This window comes from Pinus tabuliformis, chromosome X (assembly GCF_031772625.1).
Source record: "Pinus tabuliformis cultivar Carrire ecotype Pingquan chromosome X, CPIR1, whole genome shotgun sequence".
Taxonomy (NCBI): domain Eukaryota; kingdom Viridiplantae; phylum Streptophyta; class Pinopsida; order Pinales; family Pinaceae; genus Pinus; species Pinus tabuliformis.
In genome coordinates, this window is record NC_142308.1 from 629963314 (window position 1) to 629989724 (window position 26411).

General features: G+C 42.8%; 1 protein-coding gene across 1 annotated transcript in view; it reads left to right on the forward strand.

Annotated features, from left to right (window-relative positions):
* Positions 1–6340: 6340 nt before the first annotated feature.
* LOC149141575 (diaminopimelate epimerase family protein) overlaps positions 6341–26411 on the forward strand; it is a 253730-nt gene continuing 233659 nt past the window's right edge. The window contains exons 1-3 of the mRNA XM_089448256.1: positions 6341–6774; positions 6876–6929; positions 7708–7875. Of these exons, the coding sequence (XP_089304382.1) occupies positions 6514–6774; positions 6876–6929; positions 7708–7875 (483 nt within the window). The 5' untranslated portion in view covers positions 6341–6513. The remainder of the gene's footprint in view (positions 6775–6875; positions 6930–7707; positions 7876–26411) is intronic.

A 26411-nucleotide genomic window follows, 5' to 3' on the forward strand; every position in this document is an offset into this window, starting at 1 on the left:
GTATGATCTCGGCACCAACAGCTCCAAGCCTCCATTATATTCGGACCCTACCAGTCTTTGAGGGAAGGATAGTGAGCAGAAATATTTTGCCAAAAGTCTTTAGTAACATTGCATTTAAAAAAAAGATGTTCAGTGCTTTCCTCTTCTATACAACAGAGATGGCATCTGAATGGTCCATGAAATGATCGCTTCATAAGATTGGTTCCAGTAGGGATTTTGTCAAAGAGTATATTCCACATTAAAAGGCGAGTGCGTGGGGCAGCTCCAAGCTTCCAGAGATCTTTCCAGATGGGGAGGATATTCGGGGGCTTGAATGGTTCCATGAGCTTTAAGTATCCCAATCTAGGGGAGTATATACCATGTTTTGCAATGGCCCAGATAATCTCATCAGGGCCTTCAGTGAGTCTGATATGAGCCTGTGTGAGAGCATCTGTAAAGTCCCGCCATTCTTGCTGCCACTGTTCAGGGATCTCTAAAGTGCGAGAAGTTGCCCAAGCCTGTTGAAGAAAGGTAGAATTGTCACTATCTCCAATGTGTTTAATATGCGTAATACCTCTGCTGTGAAGGTGCCTTATCAGTCCTTCAGATAATCTGTGAATATTGGCGCACCCCACCCATGGATCCACCCCTATCCGTACGTTATTTCTTTCCTTAATGCGCCAAGTAATGCCTTCCCGCAATAGAGGTAGTGAGTGGAGAAATATTGGATATATTGTGTCCAGGTTCATGCTGTTGACGAAACCAATCCATAAGGTGTGATGGCTTGATGTATTTAACTTGAGCGACACGAGACCATAGGCTTTCTGTAGTCAGGAGATGCCAACCAAGTTTGGCTGCCAAAACTTTGGCAAATAAATCAAGTTTCTTAATGCCCCAACCTCCCCAACATTTGGGTCTAGCAATGCTGTCCCATTTAACCCAGGCAAAAAGCTTCCCTGTGTGGTGACCTTTCCATAAAAATCTAGCACAAATACTTTGTAGTCTGCACAGGATGCCTCGAGGTATCCAAGCCAAAGTCATCCAGTAAACTGGTGTGGCTTCAATAACAACTTTAATGAGGATCAATCTCACAGCTCTTGAAAGATATTTATGATACCATACCTGCAATCTTTTCTCCACCTTTGCTATTAACCAAGTCCAATTTGCAATCCTGTATCCAAGGGGTTTTAGTCTGTATCCCAGATATTTGATGCCGTCGGCTAGATTTAATGAGGTGAAGGGGAATCGATGGGATGCATATGTAGATTCATGATGAGTGCAACCAACAACCGTGATTGTAGATTTGCTTTCGTTTATCATCATGCCTGTGGCATGTTGGAAGAGTACAAATATATGCTGGAGAGTAGTGGCATCACCTATGCATCCATTTAGAAATATGAGAATATCATCCACAAATAATAGGTGAGTAAGATAAAAATTATCAGAGATATTGATGCCGGTGATCTGATTCCTATCCCGGGCGGATGTGATGAGTCTACTTAAGCCTTCCATAATGAGTAGGAATAGAAGTGGAGATAGGGGGCATCCTTGCCTGAGTCCTCTTTCCGAGGTAAAGAAAGATGTGGCTTCACCATTGAGTAGAACACTGTATGATACGTCAGTAATGCAGCTCATTATCCATTTAATGTAGCTATAAGGAAAGCCAAGGTGAGTCAGAAGCAACCTGATATAAAGCCAGTTGGCTCTATCGAAGGCTTTGGAAAGATCCACCTTTAGTATCATACCCTTTTGTTTTTTGATATGAAGAGAGTGTAGGAGCTCCTGAGCGGTAGCGATGGCTTCATGTATCTGCCTGTGATTAAGGAAAGCGAATTGTTCAGGGGATATGTGGCGAGATAATATAGGCTTCAGACAATTGGCGATTATCTTGGCAATAATTTTGTATAGGCAATTGCAGAGGGATATGGGTCTGAAGTCATTGAATGAGACCGGATGGTTGGCTTTTGGGATAAGAGCTATGAATGTGGATTTGATAGCAGATGATATTCTGCCATTTCTTCTGCAGTGCTCAATAATATTGAGAAGATCATTGCCCAGGATATCAAGGAAAGCAATGTAAAATTCGATGGTCCATCCATCTGGGCCAGGGCTTTTATCTTTCTTAAACCATTTAATGGTGGCTTCTAGTTCTTCCATGGTCACTTCCTTTATGAGATCGTCAGAATCTTCTTGTAGAACGAATCTGGGGAATTTTTCAGCCACTCTCACTATCTCCAGAATATTAGCCTCTCTGGGGGCTCTATAAATGCCTTTGAAGTGTTCTGTGGCTCTGTGATGTAATATTCTGATTCTGTTCATCCCTCAATTCCCATATAGTGTTGATAGCTTTGCGTCCATTGGCAAATTTGTGGTAGAATTTTGTATTGTCATCCCCCTCTATAAGCCATATAGCCCTGCTCCGATGCCTCCAGCTTTCTTCTCTTTCCTTCAGAATCTGTGATCGTTTGGCAACGAGGGAGGTGTAATGTTCTTTGCTTTCCTGGTTAGGGAAGATACCATCAGAATAGTCCTCATATGATGCTATAATCCTCTCAGCCTCCTTCAAAGTATGGTCATCACGGATGCGCTTCTGGTGTGCCCAGTGCTTGGAGATTCTCTTGAGCTCGGTTAGTTTCCTAATAAAACCTGCAGTAAGGTTTTCATTATCCCTAATAGGATTGTTCTGCCAATAATCAGTAACCAGCTGAATGTAGGAGGGGTCCTTTAACCATGAGGAATTGAATTTGAAAGGGCTCTTGATCTTGTTATTGATGTCGGCCATCTCCAAGAAAATAGGACGATGGTCAGAGATGCCTCCAGATCCGACCCATTGCCTTATGCGTGGAAGTCTGTTATATAGAGTTTCCTTAATAAAAAATCTATCTAATCTTCTGGCCAAGCTCTGATCTCCGCTTCGATTGTTAGTCCAAGTATGTTGTAACCTGGCAGTGGGTATGTCTACCCAATGATGCTCCTCCAACAGATTGGATATAGTATCCGAAAAAGAGTCCACCTGGGCTGAGTGCCCCCACGATTCACAAAAGCCCATGGTGAAGTTTAAGTCTCCTCTGAGTATAATGTTGTCCTCCTGTAATAGATCAGATTCTAGTAAGGCTCTCCAAAAGGTGGCCCTATCAGAACATGGGCCATATACATTGATAACCCGAATGTCCATTTCCATGGAGAGAACATAAACATCCAAGCCATTGAAACCTTTGCCTCCCCAAATGTTTCTGATCTTTAATGCTCTATTATGGATCCCAATAGCTAAGCCACTAGATCTCCCTGATGCATCTAAAGCTTGAAATGTCCAGTTAGGCATCCAGGAATTGAGAGACTGGATTAGGGGGTCTGCTGGACAGAGGGTCTCTTGCAGAAATATGATGTCAGATTGAGAAAGGGTAAGCAGTCTCCTGAGAGCTAGTTTTTTGGGTGAACTAGCAAAACCCCTGCAGTTATATGATAGAACTTTCATGTAGGATGGGGGGCTGGGCCATTCTTCGCTCTAAGGGCCCTGAGGATGGTTTGATGTCGCCCAATGGCGACTTCAGCATCAGCAGTGTGTCTAGCTTTGGTTATGCGAGAGGGACGACCCCGAGAATGTTTATGGGGGACAGGAGCAGATTCAGTATCAAGACCAATAGCATCAGAGCCTCTGTCTTTCGATCTGGATCGGAGGGAGTATCAAGGGGATGCAGGGGGGGATGGGGCAGGGAGGGCGGTGTTAGAGGAGGTGTTCAGAGTAGGCATACTTGGGGATAAGGCAGGAGATGGGGTCGGAATGGAGCAAAAAAGAGAGGGAGGGGGAAGGGGGTCAGTGAAGTTGTGGGATGCCACCGAGGGATTAGTATACGAGTGAGATGGCGTGCAAATGCTATGATGAGGTGCAGTGCCTTCAAAATTGAATAAATCTGGAGGAATATAAGAGGACAAAGAGACAGACATACCCGTAGTAACATCGCCCTCCTGTTCAGTATCTTCTTGAGCGGGGGCAAGCGATGAGAGGATAGGGTTCTCGACTGAGGTGCCCGAAGGATCTTGTGGTTCTCCTTCATCCATATTTTGCATCGCCTGAGTCTCCTCCGTCGGTGGCCGAGGTGGAAGGTGCGGGGGTCGCTCTGAATCCCCTTCCTAATCAAGCTCCTTGCCCTTGCGAAGAAGTGGACAATCTCTGTATAGATGTCCTACTTTGTGACATCTTTGGCATCTATATGGGATTCCTTCATAGTCTATTATCTGCTTGCGTGCCGTGTCCCTCCATTGTATAGTAATATATTCTTGTAGTCCACCCCTGGTGTCCAGGTTGATGAGAAGGCGGGCGTAAGCCATCATACCGGTGTGAAGATAGGATTTGTCATAATCCATGTAAGTGCCAATTGCATTCCCAATTCTTCTGAAGATGTCTTCAGACCAATACTGTAATGGAAGACCTGGAAGCCGAACCCATACAGGCCCTATACCAATCTGCTCAGTTTCGGGGTCGAACATGGGAGTCCAACGCTTAAGGAGAACCAGAGCGTGTTCGAAGTGCCAGTAAGAGGACAAGACCCAATTTGTATGGTCGGCACGAGCGAACCTTAACGCAAACCATCCTCTCACAAAAGTTTGCACGAAGGGGATGTCCACCAGATGATGTCCCCAAACTTCAGTGGCCCAGGTCTTCAAGCGTGTAGCCGAGTAGTTCCGTCCCCTGATGCGACCCACCAGGACCCTGTCTGCAAAATCGATGATTTCGCCCCACTGGATGTCCTCCTCAAGTTTGAGAAAGATGTCGTCAGCTTTGGACTTGAAGCATCGGTATTTCTTCTTAGGGCCAGAAGTCGGAGGAGGGTTCCGAGCTCGATTCGAAAGCGGGGCGGTACCAAAATTGGGAGAAGGGTTAGGGTTTGATGATGAGGGTAAATCGCGGCCTCCGGGGAAATTAAGCGGACGAGAGAGTGGGGGAATATGAGTGAAGCTGCCCGAAGGAGTACCAGTAAACGAGGAGGCGAAAAATGGGTTAATGGTTGTCGGTGCAGCTGAAGATGTCCACGAAACAGAATCAGAAAGGGGGACAGAACAAGGGTTAGGGTTAATACAACCCGCCACAAACCCGAGGGTAGCCGGAGAGTGAGGAGGCGTGGAAAGAGCAGGCCAGGTGGGGGGAATATCCGGAAGAATCACGGGATAAGGCCGCGACAGCTCCCCGGTGGAAAACGAATTCAAATTTTTCGAGAGACCAGAGCTGTACATACCTTGTGATGTGGAATAGGGGGTGCGCTAGATGGAAACCCCTTCCAATGGGTCTTCAGAGTAGTCAACTGCTTTGTGGTCCTCCATATTGCCAGCAATAAGCTCGGAACGACAGACACCTCGGAATGCAGTTTACCGAAAGAGAAACGGACCGAGTAGATACAACCGTGACGACTAGTAACCGGAAGGTGGCGGCTTGTAAACCCTATCTTGTTAACAGGAGCCTCTCGCGCGGAATAACAGAAACGACCGAAAAATCGAAAGGTGGAAGGGGCGCCCGGTGGATGCGGTTGTCGAAAGTGTCGTGCAGTCATAGAATACTGTAGAGTAAACAAGAAACCCTACCTTAACCAAACCCTTCGCGCTCGAAACCCTCGCATGTGGTCGCCATCAGTTCTCCCTCCTCCTCATGACTAACTCAGTAAAATATTAATCTTATTATAGAAAGCATATCATTTAAAATAATTTATGAGTGGCGAGGAAGGAGTAGACTTTTATTCTTGTCAAATATTTTTAGTCTTGGATTGTTAACCAATTTTTTTTAGTATAAAAGAAAATGAACTTTTGACTAATAAGAAACAATATTAATTCTCAGATTGGATGCTTCTATGCTTCATGATTTAATGATTAAAATTTTCTCGAAAATCACATGGAAAAATATTAATTCTTTCTCCCAAACTAAAAACAATTACATAAATAACGTTTATAAAAAAATATTATTTTTATAATAATTTTTTTATAATAAACTCTGAAATATACTCTTAAATTGCTTTCCCTTATTAAAAACTCATTTTTATAAGATACAAAGAAACATGGTAATGACCCGACACTAAGCGAGAAGAGTGAGGAAGAGTGAAACCCTGCACCATCAAAGATCACATCACTAACATGATTTTCTTCAATAACAATAATAACTCAACCGGTCTTTGCTAATAATAAATCACAACTTATACATTTTCCCAATATTTAAAAAAACTCTAGCATCCCCATTAATTTTTAAATCAAATAATATTACAAAGGTTAAAGAAAAATGAATCTCAATTTGTATTAAATCCCTAATTGACTTATTTAGAAGTATCATTTCATCACGTGCCTTTGCAACATTTTAAAATTACAGAACAGGACTGAGCAACATTTTAATACTACAGAAAATGAACTATAAAGCGTTTAGACACAAGCATGGTGTCTGAGCTTTGTGCGTTCGTGTCGCTCACTTTTTGGGCGCTTTATTCATCTGGTGATTCCCACGCAGTGGTCAGTGTTCATCCGCCGCAACGCTCCTCTTGCACTTATTGACTCACAATGGCAATTGCAAATGCCTATTCCCTGGCTATATCGAGAATATCCTCCTTGCAGCCAGCTAAATCTAATGGTCCGTCTTCTTCTTCGCTCCCCCTGCTGAATGATATTTGCAGTGTCACATCAGGCAGGCGCCTTTATCTGCCTTCAACACCACTTATCGCACGACCTACAGCGCCATACATCTCGTGTTCGAACACCATGCTGAGTGGCGTCAGCAACAAAGGATCATTTACAGGTTTTCCTGCGGATTCTAATTATAAGGTAGGGATGTATGCTTCATCTTTAGATAATAAAATTTAAATTACTGAATGATTTCCGTGATTATATTTTAGTGTGATTGGGGAAATATGGATGCTTTACAGAAGGACGTGCTGCATTTTGTGAAGTATCATGGCCTAGGCAACGACTTTATCTTGGTATGTATAAATTACTTTCTATATATGTCAATAGCTCCTGTAACTTATCAGAAGAGGGCAGAGTAAGTAAGGGCTATTTAGTAGCTGCTGTAACTTATCAGAAGAAGGCACAGTAAGTAAGGGCTATGTAATAGCTGCTGTAACTTATCAGAAGAGGGCAGGGTAAGTAAGGGCTATGTAATAGCTGCTGTAACTTATCAGAAGAGGGCAAAGTAAGGGCTGCTTTCCACAAACTGTTATGCTAAAGTAAGTTTTAGGATTGTTGTGTCAGAGGAATGATATGCTGGTTTTTGGGTTGGGTCTATTGTTATATTAGTGTAAACTATAGTGATCAACTTCAACATAGTAGTGCAGCCCATGGAGAGGGGACGCAATTTGGAATTGGGTGGTGTCTAATGGTTAATGTCTGATAGACATTTGTTAGGTTAGGCACTAGGGTCACAGGATCAATCCCCACGGGGTTCTCACAAGCACACACATTGTAGGCATAATGTACCCCAGCATGTCTGTTCAGAAAGGCTAAGGTCCCTTTTGCATATTTGTCTGGCCTGGTCATTGTATGTTATCCTTGTAGTTGCAAATTTGTGTTCTTGCAAGGGGCCGCATGGGTTTGCTATGGTGGTTAACACATTGCATTTTCACACACAATGCTCTCTATCAGAATATTATGTGCATTGTGCGCATACCACAGGCTGGGATGACAGGGGTGGATTAATGTGCCCTCAAAATGGCTTCTTTCTGATAGTGTTTCTGGGCTCATGATCGTCTTGCTATGCAGGTCGACAATAGAGATTCCATGGAGCCTAAAATATCTCCGGAGCAGGCTATCAAATTGTGTGACCGAAATTTTGGAGTTGGGGCTGATGGCGTCATTTTTGCTATGCCTGGAGTTAATGACACCGACTACTCCATGCGAATATTCAATTCTGATGGCAGTGAGCCTGAGGTTAGTTACTGTTTTTAATATCTCTGAAATTTGTCAATAGAGAGTGTTCCCTGGAAAAGAGTAGTTTTCGTTCAAAATAAAGAGGGATTGATGGCCCTAAAGTTGATTAACAAATAGATGTGTAGATTAGAGGTAGCATAGATTGCTATATATATTGCTTTAGTGAAATCTGTCTGATTTGAAGAGGTCTGACATGTTTATGCGAGGGTTTCATGTTTTAGTTTTGTTATGCATAACCATAGTATTTGACCGTCAACAACCATGTGGTTAAGATTGTTGAAATCGCTGAAAATTTGTATTCTAGTTCAACTGTATTCCTCCCAGAAAGAAGCAGCAATATGTGTAAGTGTTGGTTAATGATAAATCTGAATTTAATTTATAATTATTTTAGTTATTGTGCCATCTGCTATCCCACTTTGACTTGGCAGTTCTTTAATTTTATTCTGGACTTTCTAATTTTACCTGCATTGCTGTCCATCCTTAAAAGAGTTCTTAATTAACAGCTTACAGGGTCTCTTCTAAATAAGAGCTTGAATCCTACAAGCCAATCATGAAATATGCATGGTAGCTAGTCTCTTCTAAGTAAGGGCTTGGATCCTACAAGACAATAATGAGAATTGCATGGTAGCTAGTCACATTAGCTCGGTAGGTTCTATCAGCCTATGTCATGAATATCAGCTTTGCTAAACTTCCAAACTTATTCCTTTGGGTGTTTATAGGATTGAGTTTATCTTACCAATTATTCATTCATTAAAACTGATGATAATCACGTAATAGTCCTTTTTTTGGTATTCTTGTTATTGTTGATAGAAGCTTCTGATCAACAAAAGCAAGCAGCACTGTCTAGTATTGGATATTACAATGAAGTGGATATGTCTCACATGCTATGAAAGCCATCCTTTGACTAAGCAGATGTGACTGGGGGTATCTATTTTGCCAGAATCACCGAGGACTTGTGTGCAATAACAGTTTGCTGACCCATGAGGGGTGACCATGTACTTGAAGGGATTTGAAACTTGGTGGGGGAAATGGCAATGACCCCACTTTATGTTGAAGTTTCTAAGCCTAACGGTTAGAAACCCTCCATGTACTTTCTGATTTATTCCTTCCAAGTTGTTCTGATTAATTAACAAGTTATTTACCATGTAAACACTGAAAATAAACACAAGTACATCGTTAAAATTGGCAACTAGGGTCAAACTCCATGTGAGTCATCTTATTTATGGCAGCTGATATTTATCTTGGATCCCTCTCATTGAGAGGTGTAGGATTGATCTAAGGATCATCCAATTCCGATAAGTATTCATGGAGCTATGAATTTATTTGTGTTATAAGACAATTCGTCAAGGTCGACCAGCAACCAAATAAACCCCACATGTGCTCAACGTTTTAGTATAAATAGAGGTGGCTTTCAAGTCATTACAACACACTTGGGATTTCTTCCTCTGTCTACTTGTCTTTGGGTTTTAGTAGGAGGAGAGATCCTAAGGAATAATGTTACCTTGATCCAGAGGGCATAAAGCCGGAAAAGCCGGAACTGCCGGAATTGTCGGAAAAGCTAGAACTGCGGAAAAAGCCGGAAAAGTCGGAACTGCTGGAAAAGCCGGAACTACCGAAAAAGCCGAAAAGCCGGAATTGCCAGAAAAGCCAGAAAAGCCGGAAAAGCCGAAAATGTCAAAACTACCGGAACTGCCGGAAAAGCTGGAACTGCGAGGACTGCTGGAACTGTTGGGAACAATCGAAATTGCTGGAACTGTTGGGAACAGCCGGAACTGCCGGGAACTGCCAAAACAGCTAGAGCATCTGTCTCCGAAGGAGAGAAGCATGCAAGGGACAACTAACTAACATTGGGATAGTTGTATGGTACTTAGCAACAAATACACCAAACATGCAATGTTACAGCTAGCATGCAAGGGACAACTAGCATGCAACAACAAGCATGCTAGGGACAACTAGCATGCAACAACAAGCATGCTAGGGACAACAAGCAAGCAAGGGACAACAAGTAAGCAAGGTGCAACCAACACATAGGTCAGGATGGCAACATGGTGCAACAATGACACATAATGCAGTACAGTGATGGGCATAGTCATGATTAATGAAGCGTGATGAGATGCTGCATAGTGATGATGGTGCAACATGGTACAACGCGATGAGGTGCAACATGATGATGAAATGCAGCACAACGATAGGTGAAGGAGTCACCTCGGAGAATTAGTTGAAGCAGCATGTCTTTAACTGATCTCATGTATCATCTTCCTAGAGATGATCTATGCTCTTATCTAGATAAGTCAAAGTGTTGACTTCTGTTGTAAACGTACTATCTCTTTCTCTCTCTGTTGAACTATTGAAGAACATATAAGAAGAATTGATCAAGGGTTTCCCCACATTGGGGTTTGTCGCTGGCTAGCGCCACATCTCGTGTCCTCTTGTCTTGGCTTGTCTTCTGCAATTTATGTTTATGTTCTATTTGCAGTTTACTTTAATGCTGATGTGATTACTAATCTGGAAAAGATATGGAGCTAACTACGAAAATTGAAATAAATTTCTCTAAGCATAGAACATACCTAAAACTAACATGGTATTAGAGCTGAGGTGAAGACAATGCCCAAGCAAGAGTGAAAGAGAAACCACTGAAGACAGTTGGGAGAGGACAAAAGGATCAGTGGATTCGTCATCCCTCTTCAAATTCACCAAGGGTGAAGTCGAAGTAGAGAATATTATCAGAATGGCACAGCGGAATATGGCCTACCTAAAGATCACTTCATGAAAGACCGGATCTTAGGGTGGAAGGTAAGGCAGATAACTAGTTCGGCCATTATGAGAAGGAGTGTCCGAATGGCAGGGACACATCACTTGATGATGATAACAATCATTCCAGGGACATCTTCAATGATCAAAGGAATGACAGGTAATGCAGGTCATCAAGGAAATGGACGACCCTTCATAGAAAGCAAGGAACCCCAGGTGTGAAGAATCAAATGTTGTTTCTGATAAGATAAAGAAGCGTTATCTTGTATTGGCCATCTCCTTCAAATTCTTTGGGAATCTGGCTTATAGATTGTAGTGCTTCAAGGCACTTCATCGGATAGATGGGTGCACTCTCTAATTTGGTGGAGATGGAAACAATTGTGGGATTATACTTGAAGCCGATGCCACCTATCTCGGAAAGGGTGTAGGGAATGTTAACTCTCAATTGAAAAAGGGTAACTCGATTCATTTATAGAATCTCTTTTATGTACGTGATCGCAAGAAGAACCTGGTGTCCATCTCGGAAATGGAAGTCAAAGGTTTCAGGGTGGCATTCATTGATGGAAAGGTACATGTTAAAAAATATAATTTTCAAAGATGCTTTTTCTCATGGGTTTAGGGTTGGCAATTTACACCAAGTTGCAGGATGGTCCATTGGGGATCATGTCAATTGACATATCACATCTATAACACTGGAGGTCTACTTATGGGGCCCTACCTGATGTGAGTCAAATGGTGATAGGGATGTCTGAATTCAAGTAGAGCATGAAGGTACATGTTTGAGATGTACCGAAGGAAAATATTATAAGGGGACCATTCCCCTCATGCAGTAGGTCCATAGGTTTGGAATAACCTGAGGAGTTTGAGATTCATGATCGGGAATCACATGTATACATGTGGAAGAAAGCCCTCTATGGCTTGAAGCAAAACACCCCGGGTGTAGTATGAGAGGATTGATCGCTGTCTGATGAAGCTGAGATTCACTAGGAGTGAAATCGATCCAAACCATTACCCGAAGGTTGTGGATGATAGATCTCTCATACCGGCACCTTATGAGGACGACCTATTTCTGACAGGTGCTGACCCTCTCATTTGCAGAAGAGGAAGTTGGATTTTGGATGTGGAATGATAAACTGCAAGCCTGTGACTACCTCGAGGATCTTAACTTTCAGAAGTTATATGGTAGTGATGTCAGACCAGATTTGGGAAATGCCTCTGAGTTTCATAAACTCATTTGCGTTGATGTTCTTGGTGAACTTCTGTCCGGACATATGTTTTGCAGTTAGCATGGTGAGCTCATATTTGGTTGAGCCTCACTGGATTGGTGCCAAGAATCTTCTGAGATATCTTCGAGGCACAATCTCTCATGGATTGAGATACACTGTTGGAAATATGAAACTGCATGATTATTTGAATGCTGACTGGGCAGGCAGTGTGGAGGATCACTAGAGCACTTCTCAGTGCTGGTTCTCTTTGGATTCTGCTTCGATATCATGGATGAGCAGGAAGCAGAAGTCGGTTGCTATAAGCACTGCCGAGACCAAATACATAGCTACGAGTATGATCTCGTGTGAAGCTGCATGGTTGCAGAAACTCTTAAGTGCGCTGTTTGTACACATGATGAATACCACTGCGATTCTCTGTGACAACCAGCAGATCGACATCAGACACTGCCTTATTTGCGATATGGTAAGTCGATGAGCGAGGAGGCTCCATCGCATTGAGACTGATGTACAGGTCGCAGACATTTTGTCAAAGCCCTGGGGAAAGATCAAATCTGTGACTTTCCCGAACGACTTGGAGTCGTTGAGGGACCTTCTTATAAGGGTCCTGCATGTTACATGCATTGAGCTCTGGGAGCTCTGGGGGGCTTGGGGTATTTACTGGAGCAACATACGACCATAAGGCGACTCACCCTCCCCAAGTGGTGCACTATGAACAGGTGATTAGTTCTTCTATGGGCCGGGATGATTAGTTCTCCTATGGCAACTGTGGAACAAGATGATTAGTTCTCTTGTGGGCTGGGATGATTAGTTCTCTCGTGGCAACTGTGGAATAGGATGATTAGTTCTCCTGTGGGCCAGGATGATTTGTTCTCTATGGCGACTATGGAACATGATGATTAGTTCTGCTTTGAGCCAGGATGATTTGTTCTTCGTGGTGACTGTGGAACAGGATGATTAGTTCTCCAGTGGGCGAGGATGATTAGTTCTTCGTGGCATCCACTGACAAGATGATTCGTTCTCTTGTGCACATGATGATTAGTTCTCCTGTCGAGGCATCCTACCCATGCATTCTGGGACTCATGGGAAGTACCTCTCATCTGATCAATGAGCAGAGAAATGAGGATAGGGACCATAGTAGTACTATCGATGGACGCATTGCCGTATCTAGTGTACTCCCTATGCTAGGATGACCTCCATTGATCTGGGATCAGTATGAGTGGTTTGAGACACTCTCTTGTGACATTGATTTGGGATTAGTATGAGTGGTTTGAGACACTCTCTTGTGATATTGATCTGGGATCAACAAAACTGACTTCGGGTAAGCAAGAGTGATGTGACACACTCTCTTCAGATGAAATTGACTTCGGGTCAGTAGAGAATGGTATGAGACATTCTTGATCAATTCTTCTTCTTCATGGTTCAGCAGAGTAGAGCAAAGCAGAGCTGAGTTGAGCAGATCAAAGCAGAGCAGAGCTCAGCAGATCAGAGCAGTACAGGGCACTGATGGTAGAGATAGTACAATCGGACATATGGATCAACGGATGGAGTTCTCCCTAGTTGAGAGGGAGTGTTAAAATTGGCAACTAGGGCCAAACTCCATGTGGGTCATCTTATTTATGGTAGCTGATATTTTTCTTGGATCTCTCTCATCGAGAGGTGTAGGATTGATCTAAAGATCATCCGATTCCGATAAGTATTCATGGAGTTATGAATTTATTTGCGTTATATGACAATTCGTCAAGGTCGGCCAACAACCAAATAAACCCCACATATGCTCAACGTTTTAGTATAAATAGAGGTGGCCTTCAAGTCATTTCAACACACTTGGGATCTCTTCCTCTCTCTACTTGTCTTTGGGTTTTAGTAGGAGGAGAGATCCTAAGGACTAACATTGCCCTGCCAGAGGGCAGAAAGTCGAAACTGCCGGAAAAGCCGGAAATGCGGGAAAAGCCAGAACTGTCGGAAAAATCGGAAAAGCCAGAAAAGCCGGAAAAGCCGGAACTGTCGGAAAAGCCGAAAAAGTCGGAACTGTTGGAGAAGCCGAAAAAGCCGGAACTGCCGGAAAAGCCGGAAAAGCTGGAAATGCCGAAACTACCGGAATTGTTGGAAAAGCCGGAACTGTCGGGACTGCCGGAACTGCTGGGAACAACCGAAATTGCTGGAACTGTCGGGAACAGCCGGAACTGCCAGGAATTGCCAAAACAGTCGGAGCATCTGTCTCTGAAGGAGAGAAGCATGCAAGGGATAACTAACTAACATTGGGATAGTTGTATGGTACCTAGCAGCAAATACACCAAGCATGCAATGTTACAGCTAGCATGCAAGGGACAACTAGCATGCAACAACAAGCATGCTAAGGACAACAAGCATGCTAGGGACAACACGCAAACAAGGGACAACAAGCAAGCAAGGCGCAACCAACACATAGGTCAGGATGGCAACATGGTGCAACAATGGCACATAATGCAGTACAGTGATGGGTACAATCATGGTTAATGAAGTGTGATGAGATGCAGCATAGTGATGATGGGTGCAGCATGGTGCAGCGCGATGAGGTGCAGCATGATGATGAAATGCAGCACAACGATAGGTGAAGGAGTCACCTCGGAGAATTAGTTGAAGCAGCATGTCTTCAACTGATCTCATGTATCATCTTCTTAGAGATGATCTATGCTCTTATCTAGATAAGTCAAAGTGTTGACTTTTGTTGTAAACGTACTATCTCTCTCTCTCTCTGCTGAACTATTGAAGAACATATAAGAAAAATTGATCAAGGGTTTCCCCACATTGGGGTTTGTCCCTGGCTAGCGCCACATCTTGTGTCCTCTTGTCTTGGCTTGTCTTCTGCGATTTATGTTTATGTTCTATTTGCAGTTTACTTTAATGCTGATGTGATTGTTAATTTGGAAAAGATATGGAGCTAACTGTGAAAATTGAAATAAATTGCTCTAAGCATAGAACATACCTAAAATTAACATACATGCTCAACGCATTACAGATCATCAACTGAAGGAAACAGAAACAAGCACATAAATGACACTGTTATTTTTGGACTAATGTCCCCGGAAAAACCCAAATGCAGGAAAACCGGTGCAGCTATCTGAGGGTTTGATTTATTAAGCAGTTTCAGAATACAATTTGGGTGCCAAATCCGGCTCACCCAACAGAGAAAAATCTCGGCAGTAGTACCTCTCCTTTGGAGACAAATGCTCCAGTTGAAAGCCCAGATAAACACTCCGGCAACTCCTTAGCTCCAATCTGCTCCACGAAAACCCCTAGCGTCAGCCTCTTCTGCCCTCTGCATCAGCTTTCTCGGTAGTTCTGGGAGTTCCCGGTAGTTTCAGCTGTTCCCAGTAGTTCCGGCTTCTGCCCTCTGCGTCAGCTTTCTTTGCAGTTCTGGTTGTTCCCGACAGTTCCAGCTTCTGCCCTCTACGTCAACTTTCTCGGCAGTTCTGGCAGTTCCTGTCAGTTCCAGCGTCTACCCTCTATGTCAGCTTTCCTGGCAGTTCCCGGCACCATCTTTGCGTCTCTGCTTCTGTATTCACTGTCCCTCAGCTGCAATTCTAGATCACTCTCTCAATTTTCACAGCAAACCCAGCCCCAGAAAGTCGAAATCTTGGTCTCTTGGTGTGTTTTCCAAGTGACCCTCAAGCCTCCTCTTATACTTTTCTCGTTGACAAATCAAAGACCGAGATGAAGTCCCTAATCAATGGCTAAGATTAGATATGGCTTGATCCATGACTTTTGGACCATTCTAACACAGTTTTATATTAATTCACATTAATATTTTAATTTCCCTAAGTTTAGACTTAGGGACTCCATTAAAAATATTAATTATTTTAATATCTCCCAAACTGTTTAGAATCTGCCCAAACCCTTTCTGGGTATTGGAGATCTCATGTGCCTCAGCCTCTCCACCAAAGCACATCTGATGCTACCCCAAATCAACACTCCCTCTTAGCGAGGACTGTGCTCTAGCAATACTCCTTACTGAGTATTACTTTGATCATCCGACATCGGTCCCTGATGCTAGGCTTGCTGCCCATCATCTGTACTGCTGCATCTCGTACTGCCACCCATGGCTCTGCCACTGCCACTGCTGCATCTGTACGACAGCTCCCTCTGCATCCGTGCTGCTGCCCATGGCCCTGCCATTGCCACTGCTGCGTCTGCACTGCATCCCCTCTCATCATGCTGCATCGTGCTGCCCATAGCATCGCCACTGCTAATTGCTGCATTGCAACTCAGTTACTCAGAAGTAACTGATTTCCTAACTCTGACATCTCTATTAGGCTAGAGACACTCCTGATGCCGAAACTCCCTCTGTCGCTGACAAGTGCTCCCTCTCTGACCTCTGCGCTGCTGCAATAACTCCCTACATCTATCACCGTTGCACACCTCTCCGTGCCTTCCTACACTGGTGCAACACTCCTGTGCCTCTCGCACTGTTGCAGCCTGCTAGCCCCGCACTATCGCAGCCTGCTAGCCTCGCATTGTCCTAGGAATCCTGCATTGTAGCTCTCTCTGCCGCTCCATTCTCATCCGTCTCCACTGACATCTGCCAGTCTTGCTACTCCTCTACGGGGCTCCCATAGCCAGGTATAATCCAAGAGGTTGGGTACCTCAAGGATCTTGCCCCTCATCTTCTGTAGTCCTCTTGACTACAACACGATGTCTCTCCACTTTCGCTCAAGTGGTGTGTGTGCACTCATGGCATAGTCATCATCTGTCTCCACTTCCTTCTCTGCCCTTGCTGGTGTTGCATTGGTCTCGAAAGCCTCTCCGTTGCTCTTCTTCCTCGGACACTGGGTCGCATAATGACCCAGCTCCCCACAGTGGAAGCATTTGACCTTGGAGAGGTCCTTCTTTTGCTTTTCTTGCTTACCCTCAGATGCTAGGGCAGCATCCACCTCCTCCTCCTTGATTCTGATCCCCTTGCTGCTGCTTCTCGTCTTGGTCACCCTCTTGATCTCTTCTTGGCGAAGAGCCGCCCACATTTCCTCCCAATCTGGAAGGGTCGCCCTGCCCAGTATGCTCTGGACAAACACCTCCTAGTTTTCTGAGACTGCATTCAGGACTGTTCTCACCATCAACTCTGGATCTGATGTGGCCACTGGCCCCTATGGAAGTCAGCTGATCTGGTATCTCCTTCAATCAATCGAGGAAGTTGTCGATCTGTTCTCCCTTCTGCATCTGGTATGACCGCAGCTGATTTTCTAGGAGCATCTTCCTCTGCACGGAAGTATGCTGATACAACTTGGTCAGGGCCTCCCACATCTCCCGTGTTGTATTCTTCTCGGCAATATGTGGTACTATATGATCCTTGACCTCGTCAAGAATGATACTATTGGCCCTTGCCATTGCTTCCTCATACTTGTCATTGTCAGCTGGGTCAACTGGGACAGCTATCGTCTTCAAGGCGAAGTGCTTGACACGATTTCTGTCAAGTACGGATAAGATTCTGGCCTTCCAGACTACGAAGTTTGAGGCTCCGTCCAGTCTGTCCTGGTCTCTTACTCCGTGTAGTGCCATTCGCTGCTCTTCTACTTCCTTCCTAGAAGTTCTCAATGTGACTTCCTCTGAGCCTCGATTTCCCTCCTGGAAATCCTTCTACCGATGTCGAGATGCCCCCTACTCTGAGTCTGTGTGCAACCTTACCATTGATTCAGATTTCTTGGCTAGAAACCCTCGGTAGCAACTCCCTCCTCCTTGGCCTTGCCTTGTTAGGTACTGTTCTGACAACAGTACCCCACCAGCTCCACTCTGCAACTTATCCACAGCCTCCGAAACCCCAACAACCTGAAGGTGAGTGCTCCTAGGCTCTGTGCAGTCCCAACACCGACAAACTAGCTTCCTAAGCCAACTGCGTCAGCTCTCCTGGCCTTTGCGTGGCTCTGTGTGAGCCTGCCTTTTCCTCCCTCAGCCTCTGCACAGCCTCTTCTTGGCTCGAACTTGATGATGCAGGCATTGTATCACCCCTTCCTTGCTGTTTTGTTGCTAGGAACAACTTCTGTCACTCGGGACGATTGTTTTCTGCTGCTGCTGCTTTGCTCGGCTGATGTCCTCAGTTCTCCTATGATCTGCAACCATGCTCTGATACCATGTTGAAGTTTCTAAGTCTAATAGTTAGAAACCGTCTATGTACTTTCTGATTTATTCCTTCCTACTTGTTCTGATTAATTAACAAGCTATTTACCATGTAAATACTGAAAATAAACACAAGTACATGCTCAACACATTACAGGTCATCAACTGAAGGAAACAAAAATAAGCACACAAATAACACCGTTATTTTTGGACTAATGTCCCTGGAAAAACCCAATGTGGGAAAACCGGTGCAGCTATTTGAGGGTTTGATTTATTAAGCAGTTTTGGAATACAATCTGGGTGCCAAATCCGGCTCACCTAATAGAGAAAAATCTCGGCAGTAGTACCTCTCCTTCGGAGACAGATGCTTCGACTGAAACCTCGGATAAACACTCTCACAACTCCTCGGCTCCAATCTGCCCCACGAAAAACCCCAGCGTTAGCCTCTTTTGCCCTCTGCGTCGGCGTTCCCGACAGTTCAGGTAGTTCCCGGCAGTTCCGGCTGTTCTCGACAGTTCCAGCTTCTACCCTCTGCGTCAGCTTTCTAGACAGTTCCGGTTGTTCTAGGCAGTTCCGTCTTCTACCCTCTGCGTCAGCTTTCCCGGCAGTTCCGGTTGTTCCCGGCTGTTCCAGCAGTTCCCGACAGCTTCTGCCCTCTACGTTAGCTTTCCCGACAGTTCCAGCAGTTCCCGGCAGTTTCGACTGTTCTCGGCAGTTCCGGCATCTGCCCTCTGCGTCAGCGTTCCCGACACTATCTCTGCGTCTCTGCTTCTGTATTCACTACCCCTCCGCTGCAACTCCAGATCACTCTTTCAACTTTTTCAGCAAACCCAGCCCCAGAAAGTCGAAATCTTGATCTCGTGGTGTGTTTTCCAAGTGACCCTCAAGCCTCCTCTTATACTTTTCTCGTTGACAAATCAACGGCCGAGATGAAGTCTCTAAGCAACGGCTAAGATTAGATCTGGCTTGATCCATGACTTTTGGACCATTCTAACACAGTTTTATATTAATTCACATTAATATTTTAATTTCCCTAAGTTTAGACTTAGACTTAGGGATTCCATTAAAAATATTAATTATTTTAATATCTCCCAAACTGTTTAGAATCTGCCCAAACCCTTTTTGGGTATTGGAGATCTCATGTGCCTTAGCCTCTCCACCAAATTTCCTGGCTAGAGCACATCCGATGCTTCCCCAAATCAACACTTTACAAACCAATCAAGCCCTTGTTGACAACTGAACAGTCCAATTATGAACATGAACTTTTTCTTTTATAGAACATGTTTGCATATACCTCATAAAGCACCTGCTTTTTTTCCATGAAAAAATCTTTATATTTGCTATACCAAGAGTGAAATCAAAATATACATCAACAAGCCTCATAGCTCCTTCTAAAGTATGATAATGTTCTCAAAACCTACCCTGTCCACTATTTATTTACACTCTTCCATACATCAAAATAAGTCTGTTAAAAAAGTCCGCAGAATTATCATTCTCATCATTTATCCATGTATAATTTTCAATATTCCTAACCAGCCTGGAGCAACCCTTCTCAATAATCACGGGATAGGCAAAATAATTTCAGTTGAGGCCACTTCACCCCTGAACTATTGAATGACCAGAGTTCCTATCTGTAAGGCAAGAACATTCTTTAAGAGAGAATCTGATTTTGTGTTAAAATCTCTGTAGATGTGTGAGAAGGAAATAAAATCAAACTGGGATTTTACCTCCATTGCTCTGTGCATGATAGGGCCTAGAGCCAAGTTTGTAATATGATACTTTTCATTACACCAGTCCATTAGCAACTTCGAATCCCCCAACACCTGCAATTACCTTATACCTTAATTTGCAGCATTCAACAATATTCAAAGTGCAAAGAATTGAACTCTGTTATTAGTGCCTTGCTCTGCACCATATTTGAAGGAAAAGTAATGATGATTGTAAAGAAAAAGTACCCCATCTCTGCACAAACATGATGTTCCTTGGCAGGCCCCATCAAAATAAAGCAAGTGCTTTGTATAATAGTCACATAGCTTATTTTTGTTTAGCTTGTCATCTATTTGGAGTTTGCATTGTTGACATTGCCCCTGCTAGGAATAAGCGTAGATGGAACCTCTTTTTTCCCTTGCCAGAATTGAACCTTGTCTATGGAGTTACAATTTTATAGTCCAAGAATCCTTTACAAGATTATTTATCCTTATTTTGTGGACACTGAATGCAAGTTTTCACAAGGCGATATTGTCCTATCTTCCATTACAAGGGGATTATGAAGTCATCTAGGTTTTCTAGCCCAGTTTTATGATTACAGGTGCCTGTTGAGCCTTACAAATTTCTAAGGTTTGATGGCCTTCAGAGAACCTTAGCTAGATTAAATTTAACCTTAAAAGCCAAGGCTTCCTTACCACTCTCACATTATCTCCTTAGGCCCATGATTCATAGGCTTGATTTGCAGCATGCATCTTGTATTACAATCACAAATTATTCAAACATGTCTACAATGAACCTAAATCAATCTATATAGGGGTCTAAAGAAGAATGGTGTATGACATATAAGTGGTTAACTATGGTTTTTGAAGGAAGTTCAAGATATTATGGTTGAGAATATGGGACAAAATCACCAAATACTTCAACAAGGTGGCTAATGCTTCAAGGAATTGCAATACATCTCAGGCATATCTTCTACTGATGGATCAAAGACCATTGACTTCTTGAGAAATTAAGCAAGTTGCTTTCGACCATTTTAAGGGCCTTTATTTTGAACCTTCACTTGATATGGTTTGAGCTTAGGAGGAGATGTTGGAACACATTCCTTATTTGGTCTAAGATGAAAACCATGCATTTTCTTATGCCAATATTTCTTGAAGAGTTAAAAAACGATAATCAATTTTGTGAACTTTGATAAGGCTCTAGGCCTTAATGGATTCTTTGTTGCTTTCTATAAAAGGGCATGGGATACAATCCAATAATACTTGCTTAATTACATTGAAGAAACTAGATTGTTGGGGAAACTAGGAGGGAAATTAACTAATCCTTCTTGACCCTTATTCCAAAAGAAAGAAATCTTTAGAACTTCTCCAAGTTGTGTCCAATCTCTCTTTGTAATGTCTCTTACAAAATAATTTCCAAAGTAATGTCAACAAGAATTAAATTGATCAAGAAAATTATTTTTCAAACAACAATATAGTGTTGATTTAGAAGCCATTAACAATAACAAAATGAATGAGACTAAAGATGTGGTGCTAAAATTGGATATGACCAATGTATTTGACAGAGTTAACCACTCTTCCTTATTTAAAATCTTCAGCAAATTTGGGCTTTCAACTAATTGGATGAGCATGTTATATCTCCTCATCTTTCTTTCTTTTGTTATTTTTTTGCAATTTTCTTCATCATTATGGATTTTTCATGCAATTGCGAAACTCGTGGATCCTCTACAATATATCCGCGCATCTATCGATTTTATGGTGGAATTTGCACCGCTATTTTGGCGAATGGTTACTTCTTGTTAGAAACACAGATTCTTTGTAAATTTGTTGAATTCGTGCTGCTATTATTTATTTGTAAATTGTCATGGGTATTCCACTAGAATAGTTCATCACAACAGATCTTACAATATTTTAAAATTTTTAATTATGTAGTTTATTACCTTAGATCTCAAATTTATTGATTTTTTACAAAGAAAAAAGGCAAGTAAGTTTATTGCATAGAGAACAAAATTACATCTGTATATGCCTATGGCATTCTGGTGGTTGTTAGCCCAAATTTCCCCTTTGAGAGAGACAAGGGATTGAAAAGTTATAAAAAAGAGAGAACATGTAAAAAAAAGAAATAAAACAACATCTACCATAATATATAAAGATTTTCGAGGAGAGGCCATAACAAGAGCCGTCTAATATGTTAAAATATACAACCCATAAAACTAAACTGATCAAAGGAGTCCTAAAAAATTAGATACCAATTATAGGGGAACATAGTTGGAATATTGTGAAGAATATAACTATCCATCATGAAAAATAATTAATTAGATTTGAAGCCATAACAAGTGATAGTATTTTTGTTAATTTTAGATAACAATGGTATGTTCTATGCTTAAGAGCAATTTACTTCAATTTGCCTTATTAGCCCAATATCAATTTCCAGATTAGCAATCACATTAACATGATAGTACATGCAGATAAAACATAAATAAAATGCAGAAGACAAGCCAAGACAAGAGGACACAATATTTGGCGGATGTCAGGGAAAAACCCCAATGTGGGGAAATTCTTTGATCAAGTCTTCTTATTATTCTTCAAAAGTTCAGCGGAGAGAGTACAATATACAAAATTCACTTGCCCAAACACAGTGAAATCTGTCCAGTCAAACTGCAGTCAACATGATGCCCTAACCAGAAAGTCAACGCTGGTCAAATCAACATAATTATTCCTCCAAATCAGCTCGGTCAAATCTAGTCAATTCGGCTTCCAAAACTGTCCAAATCAGCCCAAAACAGTCCTGAAGAAATCGGCCAAACTTGGTCAACGCACAGTCAAACTTGCTGTGGTCAATGCTGGTCAAACAACACAGAAAATCTTGGTTTCTGTGCCAAAGAATGCGGCCTGCCCAAACAGAAATATTCCCACAAAAATTGCAGTCAAACAAGGTTAAATGCTACCCGCTCAACGCTGGTCAAACTTGCTGCAACTTTGGTCAATGCTGGAAAACAGAAGTTGCAGTCAACCCTTTGCATGCGTGGAGGAGAGGAAGGCTGTCTTGAAATTGTATGACCCAATCAGATGAGGAGAGAGAGATATGTGTGAGATGAATGGATGTCCAAATGAGGTAGATGCTCCTTCTATTTATATGCAACGTTGAGGGTGAAGAGACATGACTTTTGGGCTTCTGAGCCTATATTAGATTGCTGGCCGACCTTGACAATTTGTCCATAGAAGAAATAAATTCATAATTCCATTTATACTTGTCAGAATAAGATGATCTTTAGATCAATCCTACACCTCTCGAAAAGAGGAATCCAACAAAAAAATCATCTCCATCATATGAGCTGTCCAGGGTGGAGTTTGGCCCTAGTTGCCAAATTGAACACTCCTTCTCAACTAGGGAGAACTCCACCTGCCAAATCATTTTACAATCTGTACCATCCCTGCTCTGCTGAACTATGAAGAAATAATGAAGAAGAAATGATCGAGAGTCTATCATACCACTCTCCATTGACCCGAAGTCAGTCTCCATTGATCCTAGATCAATAACATCCTAGCATAGGGAGTATGATAGTACACGATGCATCCATCGGTAGTACTATGGTCCCTATCCTCATTTCTCTACTCATTAGCCAGATGAGAGGTACTTCCCATGAGTCCGGGACTGTATGGGTAGGATGTATCAGCAGGAGAAGGTGAACCACTCATCGTGCTCATATGCCATAGGAGAATGTGAACCACTCATCCTGTACACAACGCACCACCAAGGGAAGGTGAACCACTCACCCTGTACACAATGCACCACCAAGGGAAGGTGAACCACTCACCCAATGGTCACTCATCGCTCCAAGAAGTACCCCAAGGCCTCGGAGCTCCTGGAGCTCAATATACAACTCAAATGGGACCCTCATAAGAGGGCCTCTCCACGACTCAAAGTCATTCACGGAAGATTAAGAATTTGACCTTCCCTAGGGGTTTCGTAAGAATATTTGCGACCTGTTCATCAGTCCCAATGTGACGGAGCCTTATTGCTCCTCGTTTTACCATATCCCGGATAAAGTGGTACCTGATATCAATATGCTTGGAGCGGTCATGAAACACGGATTCTCAGAAAGATGAATCCCACTTTGGTTGTTGCAGAAGATCACGGTGGTATCCAACACATGTCCAAACAATTCACTAAAGAGATTCCTCAACCAAACAGCTTTACAGGAGACCATACTAGCAGCAATATATTCGACCTCGGTGGTGCTCAAATCGACCGATTTCTGCTTCCTGCTCATCCAGGATATCGAAGCAGAACCTAGTGAGAAGCAACATCCCTATGTGCTCTTACGATCCACCACACTGCCAGCCCAGTCAACGTCAGAATAACCATGGAGCCTCACATTCCCGACAATGTATCTCAGTCCATAGGTGATTGTGCCCCGAAAATATCTCAGAAGATTCTTGGCAGCAATCCAATGTATGTGATGAGGCTCGACCATAAATTAACTCAATGTATTTACTGCAAAGCATATGTCCGGACGAGAGTTCACCAAGAACCTCAGCACCCCCACGAGTTGATGATACTCAGAAGGATTTCCCAAATCGGGCCCAACAATACTTCTGCATAACTTTTTAAAGTTAAGTTCCATTGGAGTAGTCACGGACTTACAATCCACCATCCCAAATATTTCAAGTAACTTCACAATGTATTTCCCTTGAGAAAGGAAAATCTCACCTGGCTTTTGCCAGACCTCCAACCCTAGGAAATAATGCATCAGTCCTAGGTCCTTCATCTCAAATTCGGAAGCCAACTCCCTCTTGCATTGATGAGTGAGAGGGTTTGCACCTGTCAGAAAGAGATTGCCCACATAAAGTACCAAGATGATAGGTCTATCATTCTCAACCTTAAAGTAAAGGTTTGGATTAGCTTCACTTCTAGTAAAACCTAGCGTCATTAGATAGTTGTTGATCCTCTCATACCAAGTCCAGGGAGATTGCTTCAACCCATAGAGGGCTTTCTTCGACCTTCATACATTTGACTTACGTTTTTGAACCTCGAACCCCTCTGGTTGTTCTACATAGACTTCCTCCTTAATTGAACCATGCAAGAAGGCGATTTTGACATCCATTTGGTGTAGGTTCCATCCTTGCGAGGCAAAAAGGGCTATAATCGAATGAATGGTGGTATATTGGGCAACTGGTGCAGATATCTCATCATAGTCCACACTTTCCTTTTGAGAGAAGCCTCGAGCAACAAACCTGGCCTTGAACTTTTCAACACTTCCATCAGCTCCATGCTTGATCTTGTAGAGCCATTTCGAGGTGACAATGGATTTGTCCTTGGGTCTAGGGACCACATCCCAAACATCATTCTTCATAATCGACTCATACTCTTCGTTCATAACATCCTTCCAAACTTGGTGCTTCATAACTTCTTCGAATGTGCAAGGCTCAGATTGAACAATGGTGCTCATGGCAGCTAAGTACCCTTGGTACATATTCGACTTCTTACTTTCACGAAAAGTTCCCTTTGGAGCAATATGATTCTCGGCATCTTCGAGAGTTTCCCTAAGCCATGAGGGTCTCCTTTTTTGAGGAGGAGGGCTCATGAGGAGGTGGATCAATGGGATCCATTGGTCCTTCAACATCGGGCATCAGCTCATCCTGTGGTTCTCCTTGCTTTCCTATATCTGCTTCTTTGTCCTTCCTTGGAATAGGAAGGTTACTAATCTTCCCAAGGGCAACATCTTCATCGAAGGTGACATCATGACTTATCTCCACTTCTCTTTGACCAGACACATAGATTCTATATGCCTTAGAAGTTTCATTGTAGCCCACAAATGTTCCTTTCTTCCCAGATGCATCCAATTTGCTTCTCTTTTCTTTGGGCACATGCAAATATATAGGGCTACCAAAAATTCTAAAGTGAGAAATATCAAGTTTCTTACCGGTGAAAACTTTTTCGGGAGTTTTGGAGTCCAATGCTTGATGAGGGCATCTATTTTGAACGTACATGGTAGTGTTGGCAGTTTCCGCCCATAGGAACTTCAGAAGGCTTTGATCATGAAGCATGGCATGAGTGGCTTCTATAATGGAACGATTCTTCCTTTCAGCAACACCATTTTGCTTAGGAGTATATGCAGTAGTAGTCTCTCTTTTAATGCCAACTTCTCTACAATAGTCATTGAACTCATTTGATTCGTATTCGGTTCCATTATCGGTCCTCAGTATTTTGATCTTCTTCCCTATTTGATTTTCGACCAAGGCTTTGAAAGAACAAAACCATGTGAACATTTCGTCCTTCTTCTTCAAGAAATAAATCCAAGTTTTGTGAGAGAAGTCATCCATAAAGAACATATTATAAATATCCTCCCAAAGATGTCATAGGCAACATACCAGATAGATCAGAATGAACCAACTGCTAAATGTCGATAATCTTGCTATCACTTGAGGGGAGTGGTCCCCTTGTATGTTTTCCTTCGACACATCCCTGACAAACATCTTCATGTTCTACTTTAAATTTGGGCATACCTGTTACCATCTTCCTTGCATCGGGTAGAGCCTTATAATGTAGATGAACAAACCTCCGGTGCCATAATTTAGATTGAAGAGATGTGTTGCAAGACATAGCTCCCAATGGGCTTCCTCCAACTTGATATAGGTTATCAATCCTGAATCCAAGAGTAAATGCTTCTTTGAAATTTCTTTTCCAAACACGTACCTTTCCATCAATGAATGCCACCTTAAATCCTTTTTCTTCCATCGCCAAGATAGATACTAGGTTCTT